Raw genomic sequence first — 24,427 nt, forward strand, 5'->3', positions numbered from 1 at the left:
ACAAGGCAGGAGATTTAAATACCTTACCACCCTTTATATACAAAAAAGCGTCACAAGTACTATCACCAATCATTGCAACACTCTTTAACAAATCCATTGAATCCTCCACCTTCCCTACAGTTCTCAAAATAGCAAGGGTCACCCCGATCCATAAAGGAGGAGACCAAACAGAGTTGAATAACTATAGGCCAATATCCAATTTACACCCTCTCTCAAAAATCTTCGAAAAATTAATTCATAAACGAATCCACTCCTACCTCATCTCCCATAACATTCTCAACCCCTGCCAATTTGGATTCAGGCCTAATAAAAATACTAATGATGCTATTATACACATGCTAGAACATATATACACTGCAATAGAGAAAAAAGAAGTCCCACTGGGGATCTTCATTGACTTACGTAAAGCTTCTGATACAGTTGACCATGACTTGCTCCACGTAAAATTGTCACACTATGGTATTAGAGGGCACTCTCTCAACTACCTCAAGTCTTACCTCAGCAACAGAAGCCAATATGTGTACGCAAATGGGGCAAGCTCTTCTGCACAACCAATTACAGTTGGTGTCCCACAGGGAAGTGTCCTTGGCCCTCTTCTCTTTCTCCTATACATAAATGACCTACCAAATGCTTCGCAATTACTCAAACCCACACTTTTTGCAGATGACACCACATACGTCTTCTCTCACCCGAGCCCAGTCACGCTAGCAAATACTGTAAACACCGAATTACAGAAAATATCTACCTTGATGAGGACTAACAAACTTACACTAAACATTGACAAAACCTACTTCATTCAGTTTGGTAGCAGAGCTACAGATGTACCTCTTAACATAACGATAAACGGATCACCTATCACTAAGCTAACAGAGGGAAAATTCTTAGGAATCCACCTCGATAATAGACTCAAATTTCATACACATATACAACAAATTTCTAAGAAAATTTCCAAGACTGTAGGCATACTATAGAAGATACGGTACTATGTTCCACAGTCAGCCCTCCTGGCCCTTTATCACTCTCTTATTTACCCCTATCTCACCTATGGAATTTGTGCATGGGGCTCAACAACAACTAACCATCTCAGACCACTAATTACCCAACAAAAGGCTGCAGTTAGAATGATAACAAATTCTCACTACAGGCAGCACACTCCACCAATATTCAAAACACTCAACCTACTCACCATACAAAACATCCATACTTATTATTGCACTTATTACATACATAGAACACTTAACTCTGATATTAACCCTCCCCTCAAACATCTCCTTGCCAACCTCAACAGAACACATGACCATAATACAAGGCACAGATCACTCTTTGATGTTCCTCGTGTCCATCTCACGCTATTCAAAAACTCAATGCACATAAAAGGCCCTAAAATCTGGAATTCATTACCTGTAAATATAAAAGAAACACTACCTGTTTATAAATTCAAGTCTCTTCTCAAAGTTCACTTACTCACTCAAAACCAAATAAATACTGAACAACTGAACCATATAAATTGTATATCCTAAATGTTACTCACAATTATATCACACAAATGTTAAACCTAACTTTGTTATTTTTTTAAATACACTACCTAACAGAATACTCCATTCTACTGAATGAACAGCAATGCATGCAACCATAGGACCTGTCTTTGTAATACTCATTTGTATTTTATAGTTATCTGTTTACAATAATGTCTTATCACTGATTTCATCATTGCTTAGTTAATCTTAAGTTAATTTTAAGCCAGCCCGTAATGCTATGCATATAAGTGGCTTTGGCATGCTGCTCTTACCTGTATTTTTTGTACCTCTGTTTGTATGCTCAAATTTCTAAACAAATAAACACATATATAAAAGTGAAAAAAAATTAGTTGAATTTTGGTAATGTTGGTAAAAGCAAATAATTGTAATGACATCAAAAGCAGTACATATATTATTATTACATGTCTAAAGTAATATTATACTATATAGTAATACTATAGCATAGAAATACGTGGTACCTCGGGATACGAACTGCCGAAAACTTGAACAGTTATGTAAGTGTATTTATGTAAGTGCTTTTGTAAGTGTACGTTTAGGGATCTGAAAAGGATTAATCTAATTTACTGTACATTATTCCTTATCACAACAAATTCGTTCGGTATCGGCACTCAAACAGTGTTCTGGAACGAATTAAGTTTGTATCCCGAGGTACCGCTGTACTGTACTATAATAATACTATTATAATAATTAGAATGATAATTACATTAATAATAATAATAATAATAATAATAATAATAATAATAATAATAATAATAATAATAACTTGTGCTTTAGGTCACCCTTCCTTAGCTGGAGGTGGCTGTCGAGTTAAAAAGAAAGATTTATCTTAACCAACATTTTTTATTTTTTTTATCACAACAGCCATCTCCCATTGAGGCAGGGTGACCCTAAAAAGAAATGTTCTTTCAAAATAAAAATACATGCTGTACTGTATATTGGTGCAGTTGTAGGATATGGCTTACTAAAATTTAAGTCTACATTTGAAATTGTCATGTACTGTATTTTGAAGTCATTTTCTTTTCCTTAATTTTAGCATAACGCAAGATACTGCAGAGGGCCGCACTTCTATAACTGTGACTGCAGTGCAGCACAGCAAAGTTACTGCAGTTCTTGGGGCAGAATATCGTGAAAAGAAACTTCAGCCTGTCACTGCTTCTCAACAAGGTGTTTCACATGTTAACTTTCAAGTATTCTTGTATATGTGGAGTTACAACAAGTATTATTCAGAGACAGAAGAAAGCTTGTTGAGGCAGTTTAGCCTTTAATAAAAGATAGATCAGAATTAGATGAAAGAGCCGGTGTTTAAATCCATAGTGGAGGAAAGGAGAGGTAGATGTTGTTGTCCTAAGAAGGGTTGGAAGGAGGGGGGACTTCCCAAAGAGAAAAAAGTAGGAATTAGGGTGAAGGTTGGGGATAAATTAAGGAATGTTAGCAAAGTTTGGACATAGAGATTGGGGGCAGTGAGTAAAGGAACTGGTTTTATTATCATCAGAAATTATTCTGTGTGTAGTAGAGGCTTGAGCATCAAGCAGAAATATTGCGCTGTTGTGTTTGCACACTTCTGGCAAGCCATCTCGTGAATGAATGATGATAAAGGTGTTTCTTTTTACTTGGGTCACTGTTTTGGTGGCAGACTGCCATTGGGATAAAAAAAAATGATAGGGAGACAGACAGACTATGAGCAACAAAAAAGAAATTTAGACAATCTTAATAATTTTAGTAAAAGTAATGTTCTTTCTTTCTTTCAACACACCGGCCATATCCCACCGAGGCGGGGGTGGCCCAAAAGAAAAAACGAAAGTTTCTCCTTTTACATTTAGTAATATATACACAAGAAGAGGTTACTAGCCCCTTGCTCCCGGCATTTTAGTTGCCTCTTACAACACGCATGGCTTACGGAGGAAGAATTCTGTTCCACTTCTCCATGGAGATAAGAGGAAATAAAGAAGAATAAGAACTAGAAAGGAAATAGAAGAAAACCCAGAGGGGTGTGTGTATATATATGCTTGTACATGTATGTGTAGTGTGACCTAAGTGTAAGTAGAAGTAGCAAGACATACCTGAAATCTTGCATGTTCATGAGACGGAAAAAAGGACACCAGCAATCCTCCCATCATGTAAAACAATTACAGGCTTTCGTTTTACACTCACTTGGCAGGACGGTAGTACCTCCCTGGGTGGTTGCTGTCTACCAACCTACTACCTAGGTAAAAGTAATTTTTTTTTTTTTCAACAAGTCGGCCGTCTCCCACTGAGGCAGGGTGACCCAAAAAGAAAGAAAATCCCCAAAAAGAAAATGCTTTCATCATCATTCAACACTTTCACCACACTCACACATAATCACTGTTTTTGCAGAGGTGCTCAGAATACAACAGTTTAAAAGCATATACGTATAAAGATACACAACATATCCCTCCAAACTGCCAATATCCCAAACCCCTCCTTTAAAGTGCAGGCATTGTACTTCCCATTTCCAGGACTCAAGTCCAACTATATGAAAATACAGTGGACCCCCGCATAACGATTACCTCCGAATGCGACCAATTATGTAAGTGTATTTAAGTAAGTGCGTTTGTACGTGTATGTTTGGGGGTCTGAAATGGACTAATCTACTTCACAATATTTCTTATGGGAACAAATTTGGTCAGTACTGGCACCTGAACATACGTCTGGAGTGAAAAAATATCGTTAACTGGGGGTCCACTGTAACTGGTTTCCCTGAATCCCTTCACCAAATATTACCCTGCTCACACTCCAACAGATCGTCAGGTCCCAAGTGCCATTCGTCTCCATTCACTCCTATCTAACACGCTCACGCACGCTTGCTGGAAGTCCAAGCCCCTTGCCCACAAAACCTCCTTTACCCCCTCTCTCCAACCCTTTCGAGGATGACCCCTACCTCGCCTTCCTTCCCCTATAGATTTATATGCTTTCCATGTCATTCTACTTTGATCCATTCTCTCTAAGTGACCAAACCACCTCAACAACCCCTCTTCTGCCCTCTGACTAATACTTTTATTAACTCCACACCTTTTCCTAATTTCCACACTCCGAATTTTCTGCATAATATTTACACCACACATTGCCCTTAGACAGGACATCTCCACTGCCTCCAACCGTCTCCTCGCTGCTGCATTTACCACCCAAGCTTCACACCCATATAAGAGTGTTGGTACTACTATACTTTCATACATTCCCTTCTTTGCCTCCATAGATAACGTTTTTTGACTCCACATATATCTCAGTGCACCACTCACCTTTCTTCCCTCATCAATTCTATGATTAACCTCATCCTTCATAAATCCATCCGCCGACACGTCAACTCCCAAGTATCTGAAAACATTCACTTCTTCCATACTCCTCCTCCCCAATTTGATATCCAATTTTTCTTTATCTAAATCATTTGCTACCCTCATCACCTTACTCTTTTTCTTTGTTCCTTTCAACTTTCTACCTTTACACACATTCCTAAACTCATCCACTAACCTTTTCAATTTTTCTTTAGAATCTCCCATAAGCACAGTATCATCAGCAAAAAGTAACTGTGTTAATTCCCATTTTGAATTTGATTCCCCATAATTTAATCCCACCCCTCTCCCGAACACCCTAGCATTTACTTCTTTTACAACCCCATCTATAAATATATTAAACAACCATGGTGACATTACACATCCCTGTCTAAGACCTACTTTTACCGGGAAGTAGTCTCCCTCTCTTCTACACACCCTAACCTGAGCCTCACTATTCTCATAAAAGCTCTTTACAGCATTTAGTAACTTACCACCTTTTCCATATGCTTGCAACATCTGCCACATTGCTCCCCTATCCACTCTATCATATGCCTTTTCTAAATCCATAAATGCAATAAAAACTTCCCTACCTTTATCTAAATACTGTTCACATATATGCATGATGATCTACACATCCCCTACCCACTCTGAAACCTCCTTGCTCATCCGCAATCCTACATTCTGTCTTACCTCTAATTCTTTCAATTATAACCCTACCATACACTTTTCCTGGTATACTCAATAAACTTATTCCTCTATAATTTTTACAATCTGTTTTGTTCCCTTTCCCTTTATATAAAGGGACTATACATGCTCTCCACCAATCCCTAGGTACCTTCCCCTCTTTCATTAATTTATTAAACAAAAGTACCAACCACTCCAACACTATATCCCCCCCTACTTTTAACATTTCTGTCATAATCCCATCAGTTCCAGCTGCTTTACCCCCTTTCATTCTACGTAATGCCTCGCATACCTCCCCCACACTTACATTCTGCTCTTCTTCACTCCTAAAAGATGGTATATCTCCCTGACCAGTGCATGAAATTACCACCTCCCTTTCTTCCTCAACATTTAAAAGTTCCTCAAGATATTCTCGCCATCTACCTAATACCTCCCTCTCCCCATCTACTAACTCCCCTACTCTGTTTTTAACTGACAAATCCATACTTTCCCTAGGTTTTCTTAACTTGTTTAACTCACTCCAAAATTTTTTCTTATTTTCATTAAAATTTCTTGACAGTGCCTCTCCCACTCTATCATCTGCTCTCCTTTTGCATTCTCTCACCACTCTCTTCACCTTTCTTTTACTCTCCATATACTCTGCTCTTCTTATAACACTTCTGCTTTGTAAAAACCTCTCATAAGCTAACTTTTTCTCTTTTATCACACCCTTTACTTCATCATTCCACCAATCACTCCTCTTTATTCAAATTCAAATTCAAATTCAAAGTTTATTCTCTATAAAGATTACAATGTTGAATTTACAGAATTTGGTTGTTGTGTGGTTTACATGTAGTTAAATAATGATTACAGAGTGTACCACTAGAACGCCTAGCATGGCTAGGCATTTCGGGCAGACTTAGTTTAATTCTTTATTTTAAAATATTACAAATTATGAGGTAAGTTGGTATTATGGCTAAGTGACTAAATACTAGTTTGTGAGTTTAGCAATGTGAATGCTTTTGTTTTGGCACAGTACATAGTTTCAGTATTGGAGTATCATAGGATTCATTATTTTAAGATTGAGATTAATATTTCTGTTTATGGTCAAATGGGTGAGTGAGTGTAAGTGTGAACCACCAGGTGGTATTCGTGTAGTTAGTTGATGGGGTGTATCAGGGAGATAAGATGTTTTCTAATGGTAGTTTTGAAGGTGATGAATGTGTCTGCAGTTCTAGAGTTCTCAGGTAGGGTGTTCCAGATTTTAGGGCCTTTGACATACATTGAATTTTTGTAAAGGTTTAGTCGGACACGGGGAATGTCGTAGAGATGTTTGTGTCTGGTGTTATGCCTGTGGGTTCTGTCACAACTATCAAGAAAGCGTTTTAGGTCAAGGTTGATATTGGAGTTTAAGGTCCTGTAGATGTAGATTGCACAGTAGTAAGTGTGGATGTACTGAACAGGGAGTAAGTTTAGATCTATGAAGAGTGGGGGGGGTGTGTTGCCAGGGATGGGATTTAGTGATTATTCTTACTGCAGCTTTTTGTTGGGTTATTATTGGCTTTAGGTGTGTTGCTGCAGTTGATCCCCAAGCACAAATAGCATAGGTGAGGTATGGATAAATAAGTGAGTGGTATAGTGTGAGAAGGGCATTTTGCGGCACGTAGTATCGTATCTTGGAGAGGATCCCAACCGTTTTGGATACTTTTTTGGTTATGTGTTGGATATGGGTGCTGAAATTCAGGTTGTTGTCAAGGTATAGGCCTAGGAATTTGCCCTCATTATGTCTGGTAATTAGAGTGTTGTCGATCTTAATGTTAATTTGTGCATCTCCTGCTCTGCTACCAAACATAATATAGTAGGTTTTGTCAGTGTTAAGCGTAAGTTTATTGGCTGTCATCCAAGTCGATATTTTGATCAGCTCCTCGTTAACAATGGTGTTGAGGGTGGCAAGATTAGGGTGAGAGATGACATAAGTCGTGTCGTCAGCAAAGAGAATGGGTTTCAGGTGTTGGGATACGTTTGGAAGATCATTGATGTATATGAGGAAGAGCAGGGGACCAAGGACACTTCCCTGCGGAACTCCAGTATCAAGTGGCCGTGTTGTTGATGCTGTGTCTTTAATGGTGACATACTGATACCTATTAGTAAGGTAAGATTTGAAATAAGCAAGCGCATGGCCTCTTATACCGTAATGGTCAAGTTTGTGGAGTAGGATGTCGTGGTCTACTGTGTCAAAAGCTTTTCTTAGGTCAATAAAAATTCCTAGTGGATATTCCTTATTTTCCAATGCTGTGTAAAGCAGATCTAGCATTTTTATGATTGCATCATTAGTGCTTTTATTTTTCCTGAATCCAAATTGGCAGGGGTTGAGTATGTTTTGTGTTGTTATAAATGAATATAGTCTCCTGTGCACGAGTTTCTCAAAGATTTTGGATAGCAATGGTAAGTTTGATATTGGCCTATAGTTGTTTAAGTCTGTAGGGTCACCACCTTTATGTATTGGTGTAACCCTTGCCATCTTGAGTAGTTTCGGGAAGGTGCTAGTTTCTAGTGACTTGTTAAAAAGTAATGAAATAGCATGCGAAAGGATATGGGCCGCTCGCTTGTACAGTAATGGTGGGACATTAGACAGATTCCCTGAGTTGTTTTTAAGTGACTTTATAATCTCGGTGACTTCCGAGGGCTCAGTTGGTGCAAGATAGAAGGAATTTGGGAAATTCCCATCTAGGTAGTCCCCGGCATGGGCATTGGTATGTGGGATTTTATTGGCGAGATTAGATCCTATGGTTGAGAAGAAGTCGTTTATCTTGTTAGCTGTGTCAGTGGGATGTAGTGGTGTTTCATTAGGTTTAGTTAGGACAATATTCTTGGTTTTTTTCAGTTTGTGGGTCCCTAGAATCTGAGAGAGTGTTTTCCAGGTCTTTTTTATATCTCCTCTAGTGTCTGTGAATCTACTGGAGTAGTATAGTTGTTTGGCTTTCTTTATTACTTTGGTGAGAACTGATGAATAGTGTTTAAGAATATCTTTGTGTATTAAGCCCTGTCTATATTGCTTTTCATATTGGTGTTTCTTGTCAATGGATTTCAGAATGGTACTGGTTAGCCATGGGCAACCAAGCCGTTTGTTTGTGATCTGTTTCGTTTTTATAGGACAATGTTTGTTGTATAGTCTAAGTAATTTGTTAAGAAAAATGTCTGTCCAGTCATCAATACCATTGGCCTTGGAGAATTCTGTAGGCCAGTCAACAATCTCTAGGTCAGCTGTGAACTTCCTTATTGAGGCCTCGTCATGGAGTCTAAATGAGACTTTGTTGAATTCAAGTGGTGGTTTACTAATGTTTGTCAGGAGGAAGGTAGGGTAGTGGTCTGTAGTGCTATCTGTGATTATCCCTGATTTAAGGGGGGCTAGTATATTGGTCCATATGTGGTCTATTATGGTTGCACTTGTCTCAGTGAGCCTGGTTGGTTTAGTTATTGTTGGTATGAGAAGTGTGTTGTTCATATTGTTGATGAAATCAGTTACAGGCTGATCATCTAGTAAGCCAAGGTTGATGTTGAAGTCTCCAGCTAAGAGAAGGTGGTGCTTATTCATTTGTCTGTTTGTTATTAGTGACTTTAATTTCTCACTGAAATTTGGGATGTTTGTGTGAGGTATCCGGTAAATGGCACCGATTGTTATAGGTGTCTTAAGGTTTTTTACAGTAAAATTAGCAAAAATGTATTCCCCATATTCATCACTAAAGCAAGTGGTGCTAATACAAGATAATTGGTTAGAGTAATAGATTGCAATACCACCCCCAACTTGGTTTGGTCTGCAGTTGTGAATTGCTGTGTATCCTGGTAGAGGGTAGATATCTATTGTGTCCTGCTTAAGCCAGGTCTCAGTAAGAATAATGCAGGAGAAGGGTGTCTTTAGTGATTCAAGGAGTGCCAGGAGGTCATCATAGTGTTTGCTTAAGGACCTGATGTTGTAGTTAAGTACTGATAGACTTTTAGCATTGTTTAGGATAGTGCTGGCTTGTGTTGCTGTGTAATAAAGGCAGTTACTTTCCAATAGGTTTTGATTGGGTGTCAGATTATGGAGGTTTAGATCAGGGTCAACGTGATCAATCATCTTCTAGGTTTAAATTATGGTTATTTATATCCTGAGTTGTGTGTTGAGTTCTAGTACTGATATCTGTAGTGGTGGGAAGTTTGGATAAGTATATAGCTAGAGTATTTTGGTCATATAGAGTATAGTCACTACTACACATAATGAAGTTGATGTTGTCTATGTGTTGTGCTGGAATGAACTAAAGTACAACTAGGTATAAACTAGTAATATAAAAATACAAATTTAAAATAGAACAAGACTCTCACTTGTAATTGCACTAAGGTCTAATATAATGACTTTTGTGGAGTCTATGTTTTGAGCTAGAATGAGCTATAGTACAACTAGATTTAATCTAATAATATAAAAATACAAATTAAAAATAGCACCAGTCTCTCACTAGTAATTGCACTATGGTCTAATATAATGAATTTGGTATTGACTATAGTACAACTGTGTTTAATCTAATAATATAAAAAAGGCACAAGACTCTCAATTGTAATTGCACTAAGGTCTTATATAAGTTGTTTACAAGAATTAGAGTATAACTAGATTTAAATTGACAGGATAAAATACACAAGTTAAGGTAGCAAAAGAATAATAATAAAAAAAAATGATAAAAATAAAAATGGCAATGACTTGGTTATAATATGCTAGTAAGATGGTAGACAGGATAATATAAAAGTTGTAGTTGAAAATACTAGTTTAAAAAAGTATAGAATAAAATGGTCAATAAAAGAAGTTTACAATAAGTTTGATCAATATAGTTTAAAGCAAAATTGGGCAATAATAGGGATTTTAGAATAAAATTGGGCAATTGAGTATTTCTTAAAGTGAGGTAGAATTATTGAGGACAAGTTATGGCTAGTTTATAATAAAATAAGATGGAACAGTGATGCGGTAAGTTGTAAAAAAAGGAGATAGATTCTGTAGATATTAAACAAATTAAGACTATGAGGTAGAATGGTCGTTGAATACAACAATGACAATCAAAAGTAGTTGGGGTATTAGAATTTTAGGGGGGCACAAATTTATGACAATATAACACTAACTGTGGACTGTGGGTATTATCTGCACTTTACTCTGATTCTGTTAGTCCAGCCTCACTTAGGAATGTTTTAAGGTCATGTTCTGTAGAGATGAAGTATCTCTTCCCAGTGGGCTGTTTCCTAACTGCGATTTTTCCATCCCTCACAAAGCACTGGTGGATTTTTTGGGCATAGCGTAATTTTCTTAGCCGATAAAGAAGGTTTTGTCTTGTTTTGGTAAGGCACTCATTGACGTAAACATCAGTTTTCATAGAAATAGATGTTTTTAGTAGGTTGTTTCTTTGTAGGCTAGTTTGGAATTTTAACAGCACTGTTTTTTTACCTGCTTGGTAGCCCATCAGTTTGCAATCCTTTAGGTCATCACTACGTATGTTAAGGCGAAGGTGGTCCTTGATAAGCTGTAGGGTGGTCTCCATGCAGGTCTCTTGGGTGACTGTGGCTGGGAGATGTTTGCTGTTAACTACAACAGCGTCAGATAGCTGTTGTTGGTCATTATGGTCTTGGAAGTTGGTTATGACATTGGCAAGTTGTTGGTCCACTCTTGATCTTTCCTCTGTAATGTTGGTAGTAAGTAGGGTGACTTGGTCTTTTAGAGTGTTGATAGTGTCTAGGGACTGGGTGTGGGTGTTGCTTTGTTGTTCCAGAGTGTCTAGTTTATGTTCTAGAGCAGTGATCTTGTTGAGGTAATCTGCATTGCTAGCTTTTAGTTCCTGCATTTCTTGAGTTAGTTTGGTGATCGTTTGGTTCTGAATCGTAAGGAGTTTAGCTATTTCTGGGTCGGTGATCTTCTTGACATTAAATACTGGGAGGGAGTTATCTTGGACTGTGGCAGCAGCCATGTTTGTTGTTGTCTGTCGTGTGTTGTGGTGGTGCCGGTGGGTGATGAGGGTTGTGTCCTGGCTGGCAGTACCACAAGTTTTCCTCGTGTTTTTACTGCTCTCACCTTTGATGTTAGGAGTCCTTAGCTGGTTACTGGATCTTCTTTTATTGCTCTGACCCTTGTCCATTGGCTGTGGCTTCGGGTGAATAATAGGCGATGGGTGAATGTTGTGGAGTATCACTTCAGTGGCAGCGGGGTAGGAGGTGGTAGTACGAGTCCTATTAGTTGGTAATTTGTGAACTTTTGGGTGATTTCTGCAGTTGATTTATATCATTCTGGGTATCCACACATGTCAGTGTTATGTGGGTCTTCATTAGGTCATCACTGGGCTGCTGGGAACCTCAGGTAGAAGTAAAAATAGAGGACAAGGTTCCTGTTGCCGCTGCCGCTGCCGCTCTCTCTCTCCTCTACACTTCTTTCTTCTCCAGGTGCATACATGCTTACTATAACCCACTTTTCACATCCAATCTTTATTTTACTCCACATAATCCTTGAATTAATACATTTATAGTCCCTCTTTTCCTGCCATAGCTTATCCTTCAACATTATTGCTACTCCTTCTTTAGCTCTAACTCTGTTTGAAACCCCTGACCTAATCCCATTTATTCCTCTCCATTGAAACTCTCCCACCCCCTTCAGCTTTGTTTCACTTAAAGCCAGGACATCCAGCTTCTTCTCATTCATAACATCCACAATCATCTCTTTCTTATCATTTGCACAACGTCCACGCACATTCAGACTTCCCACTTCGTAATACTTTGTAATACTGTAATGATTTGTATGTGAATTTTGCATCATTGATGTTTATGTTCATAAACTACTATTTTCAATTCTACAAAAAGCTTAAATAAGCTAAAAAAAAAAAAAATCCTCGCATTAATTGATGGAATTCAGAAGCAGATACTTCAGTTTTCAGGTGATCCAAGATACCAGTAAAAAATTTTGCGTCATGTGTTGTACAGGGATCAGTTAAGCAAATACACCTACCATCCGACTTACGACCAAGTTCGGTTCCAGGAAACCGGTCGTAAGTCGAAATGGTCGTAAGTCGAACTTTACTACTGAATATCAACAAAACATTTTTGTAATGACTTTGTTTTATTGTTTTATTTTGGTATTTCATGTTTTACTTTACTTTTTATGCTGTTAGTACTGTATTTTATACTGTAAGGTTTAGGATAAACACTGTACAACACAAATAGTTGTTTATTTCCCAGAAATTTGGCATAAAAAACACTGTCATAAGTCGAGTGGTCGTAAGTTGAGCAGGTCGTAAGTCGGATGGTAGGTGTACTTCATGACACATATGGCTTTAATGTTTTTGAAGGATGCTTCAGTGTCAGCATCTTTAAATTATTGTAGGCACTGCATTGAAAATTTAAGCCAATACTTGAATTGCTTTTCTTAGGTGAAAGACCAGCGACTGAAAAAGTTGCCGTTTTATCTGATGAACCTCCTCTGAAAATTTTAAGGGAAGATAAGGAGAATAAAAATGACAAAGATAAGCGAAAGGAAACTCAAGATGATGATGTTATGGTAAGTTGGAAATAAAGTTCATATTTAAGTAAAAAATTATGCAATTCTTATGTATATCTTTGCTCTAGTTTTTTGTATCTTATTACAGTACAGTCATATAATCAGTGTGGATCTTTTTCAGTCCTGCAATTCTCTATATACTATATTTTAAGCACAGGAGGGCCCTGATTATACAGCAGGTTGGGTTCTGGGCTATACTGCTGTAAAGTAAAAAATAGCCCCCCCCCCTCTCTCTCTCTCTCTCTGTCTCTCTCTCTGTCTCTCTCTCTGTCTCTCTCTCTCTCTGTCTCTCTCTCTCTCTGTCTCTCTCTCTCTGTCTCTCTCTCTCTGTCTCTCTCTCTCTCTGTCTCTCTCTCTCTCTGTCTCTCTCTCTCTCTCTGTCTCTCTCTCTCTGTCTCTCTCTCTCTCTGTCTCTCTCTCTCTCTGTCTCTCTCTCTGTCTGTCTCTGTCTCTCTGTCTCTCACTCTCTCACTCTCACTCTCTCACTCTCTCACACTCTCACTCTCTCACTCTCACCTCTCTCTCCTCTCTCCCCCTCTCTCACTCTCTCACTCTCTCTCACCTCTCACTCACTCTCTCCTCTCTGTCTCACTCTCTCTCTCTCTCTCACTCTCTCTCTCTCTCTCCTTCTCTCTCTCCATCTCTCTCTCACTCTCTCTCTCTCTCTCTCACTCTCACTCTCTCTCACTCTCTCTCTCTCACTCTCTCTCTCACTCTCTCTCTCTCTCTCTCTCTCACTCTCTCTCTCTCTCTCTCTCTCTCTCTCTCTCTCTCTCTCTCTCACTCTCTCTCTCTCTCTCTCTCTCTCTCTCTCTCTCTCAGACTCTCTCACACTCTCTCTCCACTCCTCTCACTCTCTCTCACTCACTCACTCTCTCTCTCTCACTCTCTCTCACTCACTCTCTCACTCTCACTCTCTCTCACTCTCACTCTCTCTCTCTCTCTCTCTCTCTCTCTCTCTCTCTCTCTCTCTCTCTCTCTCTCTCTCTCTCTCTCTTTTTTTTTTTTCAAATGCATATAAAAGACTGATAACATGTTTTCACTATCATATATTAAGTGAGCAGTAGAGCTAGGCCTACAAATGCATATACATTACATACATTACCTACCTTAAAATATTTTCTTCCTTAGCTTATAGTGAGTGGTGAAAATATTTATTGTAGGAAGTCTGAATAAATGAAGAATGGGTATACAGTGGACCCTCGGTTTTCATGTTTAATCCATTCCAGAGAGATCGGCGGAAACTGAAACCATTTTCTCCATAAGAAATAATGTAAATCCAATTAATCCATTCCAGACACCCAAAAATATTAACAAAAATTTTTTTTTACCTTACAGATAGATTTGCGTGCACAAAAGAATGAACATACATCATGACACTTACCTTTATTGAAGGCTGTTGTTGGTGGATGGAAGACAGGGAAGAGGGGAGAGGGAAGAGATGTTATTCTTTGGAAGGGGAATCCCCCTCCATATGGGGACTAGGTACCAAGTCCTTATCCAGGATCATTTCCTTTCTTTGTTTTTTAATGTCACAGATCTTTCCATCCTACTCCACATTGCACAAATCTCCATGACTACCACTCTCTACCACCATCACTACCACCCTCTACCACCATCACTACCACCCTCTACCACCATCACTACCACCCTCTACCACCATCACTACCACCCTCTACCACCATCACTACCACCCTCTACCACCACCACTTTCGTATTTTTCTACAAACTTTTTCTTGGATTCTATCTTGTTTCTTACATTCTTTATCAAAGGACTGACACTAGAAGCTTTCTTTGGGCCCATGGTGGCTTATTTAGCAGTCACACACAATAAACAAGTGCCAAAAACAATGGATTTTTACGAAATATTTCGTATGACTTCGCAGGATATGTTCATGCACCGAGGAGAAACAACATGACACTGCCTGAGAATGCATATGGGAGGCGGTTTTGTGTGTGCTCTGGGCACTGGATAGGTTCTGTGCCATCAATGAAAACAGAGGTAATCGACGAAAATGGAACCAGTATTTTGACGAAAAAGTCAGTGAAAACGGAAATCAGCGATAACGGAGATCAACGAAAAGGGAGGGTCCACTGTAATTGAAAACCACTGCATTAGTACAACACCATAAAGCGAAGTGCTGTGAAGCGGGGCCTGTCATGTACATATTTTTTAAGATTTTCCTCTATTAACCCATCACATATAAAAAGCGCTGGGCTTCCACACTTTGAACAAGTTTTTCTAAATGATTTTGATGTTAAGCTAATAACTTTCTACTTCCAATTTTGTTATAGAAATCATTGGATTCTAAGCTAAAATGTTGTTCAAGAATACTGGGCATTTAATGGGCTGAATCCAAATTGCTCTAGGGACCTATTTAAAGAAATGTAGGTTGATAAAAATGTACAACTAACCCACACGTGGGAGATTCAACTACGGAACAGGTGAGAATTGAACCCATGGGAAGTGAGTCCTAAAGCTTCAGGCCAGTGCATTAACCACTGGGCCAGCCAGCTACAATATGATTCATGTAACTAGGTGTATTTATGCACCATAAGGAAGTTAGCATGGGCCCCACTGTGACCATAAATGCAAGTTTTTACAGATGATTCTCCTGGGGGAAGATTTATCTGTAATAACAAGTATGATAATACTTGCTATTAAAATTATGTATGATGCCTGCCTTCACCACTTTCTTATCAGGGTCATTCCTCTTTATCACCACCCTAAGACTGAAGAAATACTTCCTGACATCCTTGTGGTTCATCTGTCTTTAGTTATCAGCTGTGCCCCCAAGTACCAGTTTCCCTGCTTCTTAAATGACCTATTCCTGTCAACCCTGCCAATTCCTCTTGAGTATTTTGTGTTGTTATGTCTTCCCTGCTTCTTCTGTCCTCCAATGTTGCTAGATTCAATTACAAAATCTCTCGACATAGCTCATACTCTCTAGCTCTGGAACTAGTCTTATTGCATACCTCTATTAGTCTGTAAGGGTGCTAAGTAGTCTGGGTATGAGTTTAACGAAAAAATAATCCACAACCTAGAGCAACATGACTTTAGAGCTTAGTAAGGCACTGCAAAATTTATGATTTAGTTTCATTGTCTTGTAATCAACACATATAGCTTTACATGTTGGTCTTGCCTTTCCTTTCTCCTGTTGGCTCACAAAGTACTTTTTCCAGCTTTAAGCATGAACATTCCACAAAATATTTAAGAAGGGAATGTATGAAAGTATAGTGGTACCATCACTCTTATATGGGTGTCAAGCATGGGTTGTAAATACTGCAGCAAGGAAGACGTTGGAGGCAGAGATGTTATGTCTAGGGGCAATGTGTGATATAATTATTATGCAGAATTTGTAGTGTGGAAATTAGGAGGTGTGGACTGTGGAATTACTAAAAGTATTATTGAGAGGTCTGAGGAGGGGTTATTGAGGTGGTCTAGTCATTTAGAGAGGATGGAGCAAAATAGGATGACTTGGAGGGTGTATAAATCTGTAGTGGAGGGGAGGAGGGGTAGGGTTCATCCTAGGAAAGGATGGAGGGAGGGGGTAAAAGAGGTTGTGTGTGGACATACAGCAGGCATGTGTGAGCATGTTAGATAGGAGTGAATGGAGACGAATGGTTTTTGGGACTTGATGAGCTGTTGGAGTGTGAGCAGGGTAATATTTTATGAAGGGATTCAGGGAAACCGGTTAACCAGACTTGAGTCTTGAAGGTGGGAAGTACAATGCTCGCACTTTAAAGGAGGGGTTTGGAATATTAACTCTTTGGATTGACATCTGAACTGTCGTATCTGGGCACCTCTGTAAAGACAGTGATTATGTACGAATGATGGTAAAAGTGATTCTTGTTTGGATCATCCTGCCTTGGTGGGAGACAGCCAGTGTGTTGAAGAAGAATGAATACATGTTTTCTGCCCATGATGTAACTTTTTTATGCTAATCCTCGTGTGTGTGTGACATTTACAGAGCTTGTTATCAGCCCAAAGCATCCGGGAGCGTGAAACAAAAAAAGTTGGTGAAGAAATAATGGAATTATTGAGTAAACCTACAGCCAAAGAACAGAGCATTGCTCAGAGATTCAGATCTCAGGGAGGTAAAGAATATTTATTTGTTTGTCTTTTTTTTTCTGTTTCATAACAGAGGTACTTATTTTCTTTATCATATACAGTACATACTTATATATAGCATCAGTTAGGCTTTAGTATTTATTTTTACATTTGTCTGTGAGTTAGTTGAATTCTTAATTTAATCAGCATAAATCATTTCTTGTTAACAGCCATGTTTTTTCTTTCTCGGAATTGGATTTAATTTGCTAATGTAAACATTATATAAACATTGTTAGTGTGGGCCTCCTTGGTTTATCTCAAAGACTAGCTGAGGCATTGTTACCCCACTGTACTACAAACTCTTGTTAATCCTACAAAAAGGTTAAAGTTTACATGTGAAGAAGTGGCAGTTTTCACCATGGGAACAAAGTGGCATATTGGTGAAATCAAACTGTACACCCAACATAGACAAGGAGTGCTAGTATAGGAGCAAAGATTTGTCATAGCTGATATGGAATCTGTCTAGAATGCTAGTAAACCTGTCATCAGCTCCATGGATATAGAAATGGACAAGGCCATTACGAGAATGTCATCAAGGTAAATAAACACTGACACACCATGAGTGCCAAGATTGTGACTTGTAGGTAGAGCAAGATGTTCTCCCCGCAGGCAGTAAATAAGCCACAATCTGGGATGGACAGTAAGTGCCAGACACAGGAGGCCATGGCCAGCAAGAGCAGTAGCTTGTGGCATCAAGTGAGGCACCAATTTGTTAACCACTCTGTTAATAGTGGAGCTGATGGCTGCTATATCAAACAGTGCACAGCAGTCCCTGTAATCTCTCCACAGGTACAGGATCTACCAGAGGAGAAGGCAGTCTGTCCAGGCTAAAATAAAAGAATAGGCAAGGTTTAGTGCAAATTCCCCCCAAAACTGGGAGCCATTTTAAATGAAGCACTCTTAGGGTTTCCCATCTGGTGCAGAAACAGGAAAATTATCAGGAATAGGGCCCCCATAAACATGGGGCTGCAGAGGACACTGAAGAATGCATTGTATCCAGATGTGGGAGGCTGTGGCCGGCAAATGCAGTAGCATTCAGTATCCGACAAGGCTCTGGCTCATTAGCCCCTGGGCTCAGGGTTGGAACCAAGCCAAACTGGCTCCAATCCTGAGGCAGCAGGTACATAGGAGCCCTATGAGGGAAGGGGCAAGGCCTTTTCTCTCAACAGATACCAGGCTCATCAGTGTAAGAGGTACACAAATAACCTGCACATAGGAGAATAACTTATGACAACATTTCAGTCCAATATGACTGGAAATCTTGAGTCTAGTGACTTTCTTGATACGGTTCAGGATTGCTTTTTAGAACAGGTTGTGACAGAACCAACTAGAGGAAACAGTCTGCTTGACTTGGTTCTTGCCAACAAAGATTCGCTAATTAATAATCTTGAGGTTAATGATGAGCTTGGGGAAAGTGATCACAAATCACTTAGTTTCAACATATCATGGAATTACCCAGATAACCGCAATCAAATCTCTGTCCCAGATTTTCACTTGGCCGACTTCATGGGACTGAAAAATTACCTGGGTGGTCTAAATTGGGATGTCCTGACTATGGGTCAGGTAGGTGATCTTGATTGCCAATATGACATTTTTCAGAGCATAGTTCTAGCTGCCCAGATAACTTTTGTTCCAAGTAGGGAAATTAGATCTAACAAAAATGATCCCAAATGGATGAACAATAAATTAAAACATCTCATTGGCATATATGGGTGTATCAAAAGAGGGGATGGGCAGTTAAGAAATCAGTATATTCAATTAAAGAGAGAAATAAAGAAAGGAATAAGAAAAGCAAAAAGGGATTATGAGGCTAAGGTCATAAGGGATTCAAAGACTAACCCAAAAGGGTTCTTTCAGGTATAGGGACAAGATTGGTCTACTTAAGAGTAACTTTGGTCAGATCACTGACAGTGATAAGAATATGTGTGAAATTCTCAATACCTACTTCCTCTCAGTTTTCACCCAGGAAAATACTAGTGATATTCCTGAAATAATAGATTATGTAGAACAGGATGATAATAAACTATGCACAATTGCGGTAACTAGTGACATGGTCCTTAGACAAATAGAGAAACTAAAACCTAACAAATCCCCAGGTCCTGATGAACTGTTTGCAAGGGTGTTAAAGGAATGTAAAGAGGAACTAATCTTTTTAGCATATCACTACAAACTGGCATAGTGCCTGATAAGTAGAAAATGGCAAATGTAATACCTATTTACAAGGCAGGTGACAGGTCCTTGGCTTCGAACTATAGACCAATAAGCCTTACCTCCGTAGTGGGAAAATTTATGGAATCAATAATTGCCAAAGCAATTCGTAGCCATCTTGATAGGCACAGATTGATTAATGAATCTCAACACTGTTTTACAAAGGGGCGTTTCTGTCTTACGAATTTACTAACTTTTTTCACTAAGGTGTTTGAGGGGGTAGATCATGGTAATGAATATGATATTGTGTATATGGACTTCAGTAAGGCTTTCGATAGAGTTCCACATCAGAGGCTACTGAAGAAACTTAAGGCACACGGAATAGGAGGAGAAATTTTTTCCTGGGTAGAGGCATGGCTGACAAATAGGCAGCAGAGAGTTTGCATAAATGGGGAGAAATCAGAATGGGGGCATGTCACAAGCGGTGTTCCTCGGGGGTCAGTGTTGGGCCCGTTGTTGTTCACAATTTACATAAACGACATCGATAAGGGAATAAATAGTGACATAAGCAAATTTGCTGATGACACCAAAATAGGCTGTCCAATTCATTCTAATGAGGACACTAGAGCACTCCAGGATGATTTGAATAAACTGAGTTGACGGAGTTAGACCTGTCAAGCATGGACCTTATGCCTACTGTTGCGTTCCCTCTTATGTTCTTATTTTCTCATGTTCTTAATCATCCCCCACCCCCTTTCTTCATTCGTTCAGTGTTGGGCCCCTTGTTCACAATCTACATTAACGACATAGATGAGGGAATAAATAGTGACATAAGCAAATTTGCTGATGACACCAAAATAGGCTGTCCAATTCATTCTAATGAGGACATTAGAGCACTCCAGGATGATTTGAACAGACTGATGCAGTGGTCGGAGAAGTGGTAGATGCAGTTTAATATAGACAAATGCAAAGTTCTAAATGTTGGACAGCAAATTAACCATGCGACATATAAATAAATAATGTAGATCTTAATACTATTGATTGCAAAAAGGATTTAGGAGTTCCGGTTAGCAGTAATCTAAAACCAAGACAACAGTGCATTAGTGTTTGCAATAAAGCTAACAGAATTCTTGACTTCATATCTAGAAGTATAAATAATAGAAGTCCTCCGGTTGTTATTCAACTCTATACATGTATAATCCTTGGTTAGGCCTCATTTAGACTATGCTGCTCAGTTCTGGTCACTGTATTACAGAATGGATATAAATGCTCTGGAAAACGTACAGAGGAGGATGACAAAGATGATCCCATGTATCAGAAATCTTCCCTATGAGGATAGACTGAGGGCCCTGGATCTGCACTCTCTCGAAAGGCGTAGAATTAGGGATGATATGATCGAGGTGTATAAATGGAAAACAGGAATAAATAAAGGGGATGTAAATAGCGTGCTGAAAATTTCCAGCCAAGACAGGACTCGCAGCAGTGGTTTCAAGTTGGAAAAATTCAGATTCAGGAAGGATATTGGAAAGCACTGGTTTGGTAATAGAGTTATGGATGAGTGGAACAAACTCCCGAGTACAGTTATTGAGGCTAAAACGTTGTGTATTTTTAAAAATAAGTTAGATAAATACATGAGTGGGTGTGGGTGGGTGTGAGTTGGACCTTACTAGCTTGTGCTGCTGGGTCTGGTGCCGTGCTCCTTCCTTGAGTGGAGGTGACCAGACTGGGTGGGTCATTGGACTAATCCGGGAGGGATGGGACATAGACCTGCTCCGCATGGGTCAGTAGGTCTGTTGCAGTGTTCCTTCTTTCTTATGTTCTTAGGTTCAATTATCTAGTCACACTAGTCATTCTCCTATGCAGGTTATTTGTGTATTGTTCCAGTTGCAGTGTTGTTCCTTTTTATTCGTAAATATATGTGGTCCATAGCACTAAACAGGTCAAGGCCAAGCACAGTTGTACCATACAGTAATGGTATATGTGCCTGTACTGAATAAGGCCAGATTGGAAAGAAAATACTGTAAATTATGCAAACAGTTTAGTGTCATTTACAGTTTACTAAATCACTTGCACTTCTGGACACTAAACCAGTGCAAATTTTTAATAGAGTACTGTACTTCATAAAATATAAATTTGCATTAATTTTAGAGTTTGTTGTATATTATTTAGTATCAAAAAATAAATTGGTTTATAAAGCTGGTAGCCACTAAAAAGATTACTGCAGTCATTATTTTTTTTTTTTTACTAAATTGGCAGTTTCCAACAATCCTCGGTAGATTAAATCTGAAGCATAACTGAAACATACAGAGTGAAGACCAGCTTGTACTGAAATATTAAGCTCTTAATATATATTTTTTTTTATTGCAGCTTCTTTTGATGCTTCTTTTTCATGTATAAGTCCATAGTTATGCAAAGCATTTTGGGCAAACTAAACCAATATTAATGCTAATTCATTACTTATACAGTGTAATAAAAAAATTCAGGGACTTTTTTTTTTTTTTTTTTTTTTTTTAACAAGTCGGCCGTCTCCCACTGAGGCAGGGTGACCCAAAAAGAAAGAAAATCCCCAAAAAGAAAATACTTTCAACATCATTCAACACTTTCACCTCACTCGCACATAATCACTGTTTTTGCAGAGGTGCTCAGAAACACAACAGTTTAGAAACATATATGTATAAAGATACACAACATATCCCTCCAAACTGCTAATATCCCGAAACCCCTCCTTTAGAGTGGAGGCATTGTACTTCCCATTTCCAGGACTCAAGTCCGGCTATATAAAAATAACCGGTTTCCCTGAATCCCTTCACTAAATATTACCCTGCTCACACTCCAACAGATCGTCAGGTCCCAGTTACCATTCATCTCCATTCACTCGTATCGAACATGCTCATGCATGCCTGCTGGAAGTCCAAGCCCCTCGCCCACAAAACCTCCCTTACCCCTTCCTTCCAACCTTTTTGAGGACGACCCCTACCCCTCCTTCCTTCCCTTACAGATTTAAATGCTCTCCATGTCATTCTACTTTGATCCATTCTCTCTAAATGACCAAACCACCTCAACAACTCCTCTTCAGCCCTCTGACTAATACTTTTATTAACTCCACACCTTCTCATAATTTCCATACTCCGAATTTTCTGCATAATATTTACACCACACATTGCCCTTAGATAGGACATCTCCACTGCCTCCAACCGCCTCCTCGCTGCTGCATTCACAACCCAAGCTTCACACCCATATAAGAGTGTTGGTACTACTATACTTTCATACATTCCCTTTTTTGCCTCCATAGATAACGTTTTTTGTCTCCACATATACCTCAATGCACCACTCACCTTTTTTCCCTCATCAATTCTATGATTAACCTCATCCTTCATAAATCCATCCGCAGACACTTCAACTCCCAAGTATCTGAAAACATTCACTTCTTCCATACTCTTCCTCCTCAATTTATCAAATTTTTCTTTACCTAAATCATTTGATACCCTCATCACCTTACTCATTTCTATGGTCACTTTCAACTTTCTACCTTTGCACACACTCCCAAGCTCATCCACTAACTTTTGCAATTTTTCTTTAGAATCTCCCATAGGCACAGTATCATCAGCAAAAAGCAACTGTGTCAGTTCCCATTTTGTATTTGAGTCCCCATAATTTAATCCCACCTCTCTCCCGAACACGCTAGCATTTACTTCTTTTACAACCCCATCCATAAATATATTAAACAACCATGGTGACATTACACATCCCTGTCTAAGACCTACTTTTACCGGGAAGTAGTCTCCCTCTCTTCTACACACCCTAACCTGAGCTTCACTATCCTCATAAAAACTCTTTACAGCATTTAGAAACTTACCACCTATTCCTTATACAGTGGAACCTCTACTTGCGAGTTTAATCCGTTCCATGACCTTGCTCACAACTGGATTTGCTCGTTTGCAGAGTCAATTTTCCTCATTTAAATTAATCGAAATGCAATTAATCCGTTTCAGTGGAATTCTGTACTTCAATAGTTTTGCTAATATCAACTCTACGGCTAATTTATCTATCTCACTTCATCTAATATGACATAATAAACAATATAAATAACAAAGAAACCTGATATTTACTCTAAAATGAATAAAATATGTCATTCATGTAGTGGTATGGGCGGTGGACGAGAGTTTGTCTGGAGACCAGGCAAAATACTTCATGAATAATTTCGCTAATATCATTATAGAGCTTATTTATATATCACAGTTCATCTAATATGACATAACAAACAATATAAATAACATAGAAACATGATATATACTCTAAAATTAATAAAATATGTCATTATGTAACAGGTGGAGGCGGCCACAACCGCTCCCTCTTTGTTGTGGTAAGCACTGCCATCTAGTGATGGCCTTTTGAAGCCGTCTATTATTATAATTATTATATGTAGTACATTATTATTATATATGTATTATTATTATTATACATATATTATTATTATTATTATTATTATTATTATTATTGTATTATATTATTATTATTATACATGTTATTATTATACATATTATTATTATTATTTTTTTTTTTCAATAAGTCGGCCATCTCCCACCGAGGCAGGGTGACCCAAAAAGAAAGAAAATCCCTAAAAAGAAAATACTTTCATCATCATTTAACACTTTCACCTCACTCACACATAATCGCTGTTTTTGTAGAGGTACTCAGAACACAACAGTTTAGAAGCATATATGTATAAAGATACACAACATATCCCTCCAAACTGCTAATATCCCAAACCCCTCCTTTAGAGTGCAGGCATTGTATGTACTTCCCATTTCCAGGACTCAAGTCCGGCTATATAAAAATAACCGGTTTCCCTGAATCCCTTCACTAAATATTACCCTGCTCACACTCCAACAGATTGTCCGGTCACAAATACCATTCGTCTCCATTCACTCCTATCGAACACGCTCATGCACGCCTGCTGGAAGTCCAAGCCCCTCACCCACAAAACCTCCCTTACCCCTTCCTCCCAACCTTTTCGAGGACGACCTCTACCCTGCCTTCCTTCTCCTACAGATTTAAATGCTCTCCATGTCATTCTACTTTGATCCATTCTCTCTAAATGACCAAACCATTATATAAA

The 24,427-nt window shown here is 38.7% G+C and overlaps 2 protein-coding genes across 5 annotated transcripts in view; one reads left to right on the top strand and one right to left on the bottom strand.

Moving 5' to 3' along the window:
- LOC128687950 (N6-adenosine-methyltransferase catalytic subunit) overlaps positions 1–24,427 on the top strand; it is a 73,213-nt gene that overhangs the window by 7,856 nt on the left and 40,930 nt on the right. For all 4 annotated transcript variants that reach the window (XM_053775582.2, XM_053775585.2, XM_053775584.2 and 1 more), the window contains 3 exons: positions 2,572–2,702; positions 12,922–13,049; positions 17,021–17,147. In XM_053775582.2, coding sequence (XP_053631557.1) covers positions 2,572–2,702; positions 12,922–13,049; positions 17,021–17,147 — 386 coding nt within the window. The remainder of the gene's footprint in view (positions 1–2,571; positions 2,703–12,921; positions 13,050–17,020; positions 17,148–24,427) is intronic.
- The window catches only part of LOC128687961 (uncharacterized), a 171,249-nt gene that overhangs the window by 5,541 nt on the left and 141,281 nt on the right, over positions 1–24,427 (bottom strand). The gene's annotated exons all lie outside the window — the stretch shown is intronic.

The sequence above is a fragment of the Cherax quadricarinatus genome, chromosome 10, assembly GCF_038502225.1.
Source record: "Cherax quadricarinatus isolate ZL_2023a chromosome 10, ASM3850222v1, whole genome shotgun sequence".
Lineage (NCBI taxonomy): Eukaryota > Metazoa > Arthropoda > Malacostraca > Decapoda > Parastacidae > Cherax > Cherax quadricarinatus.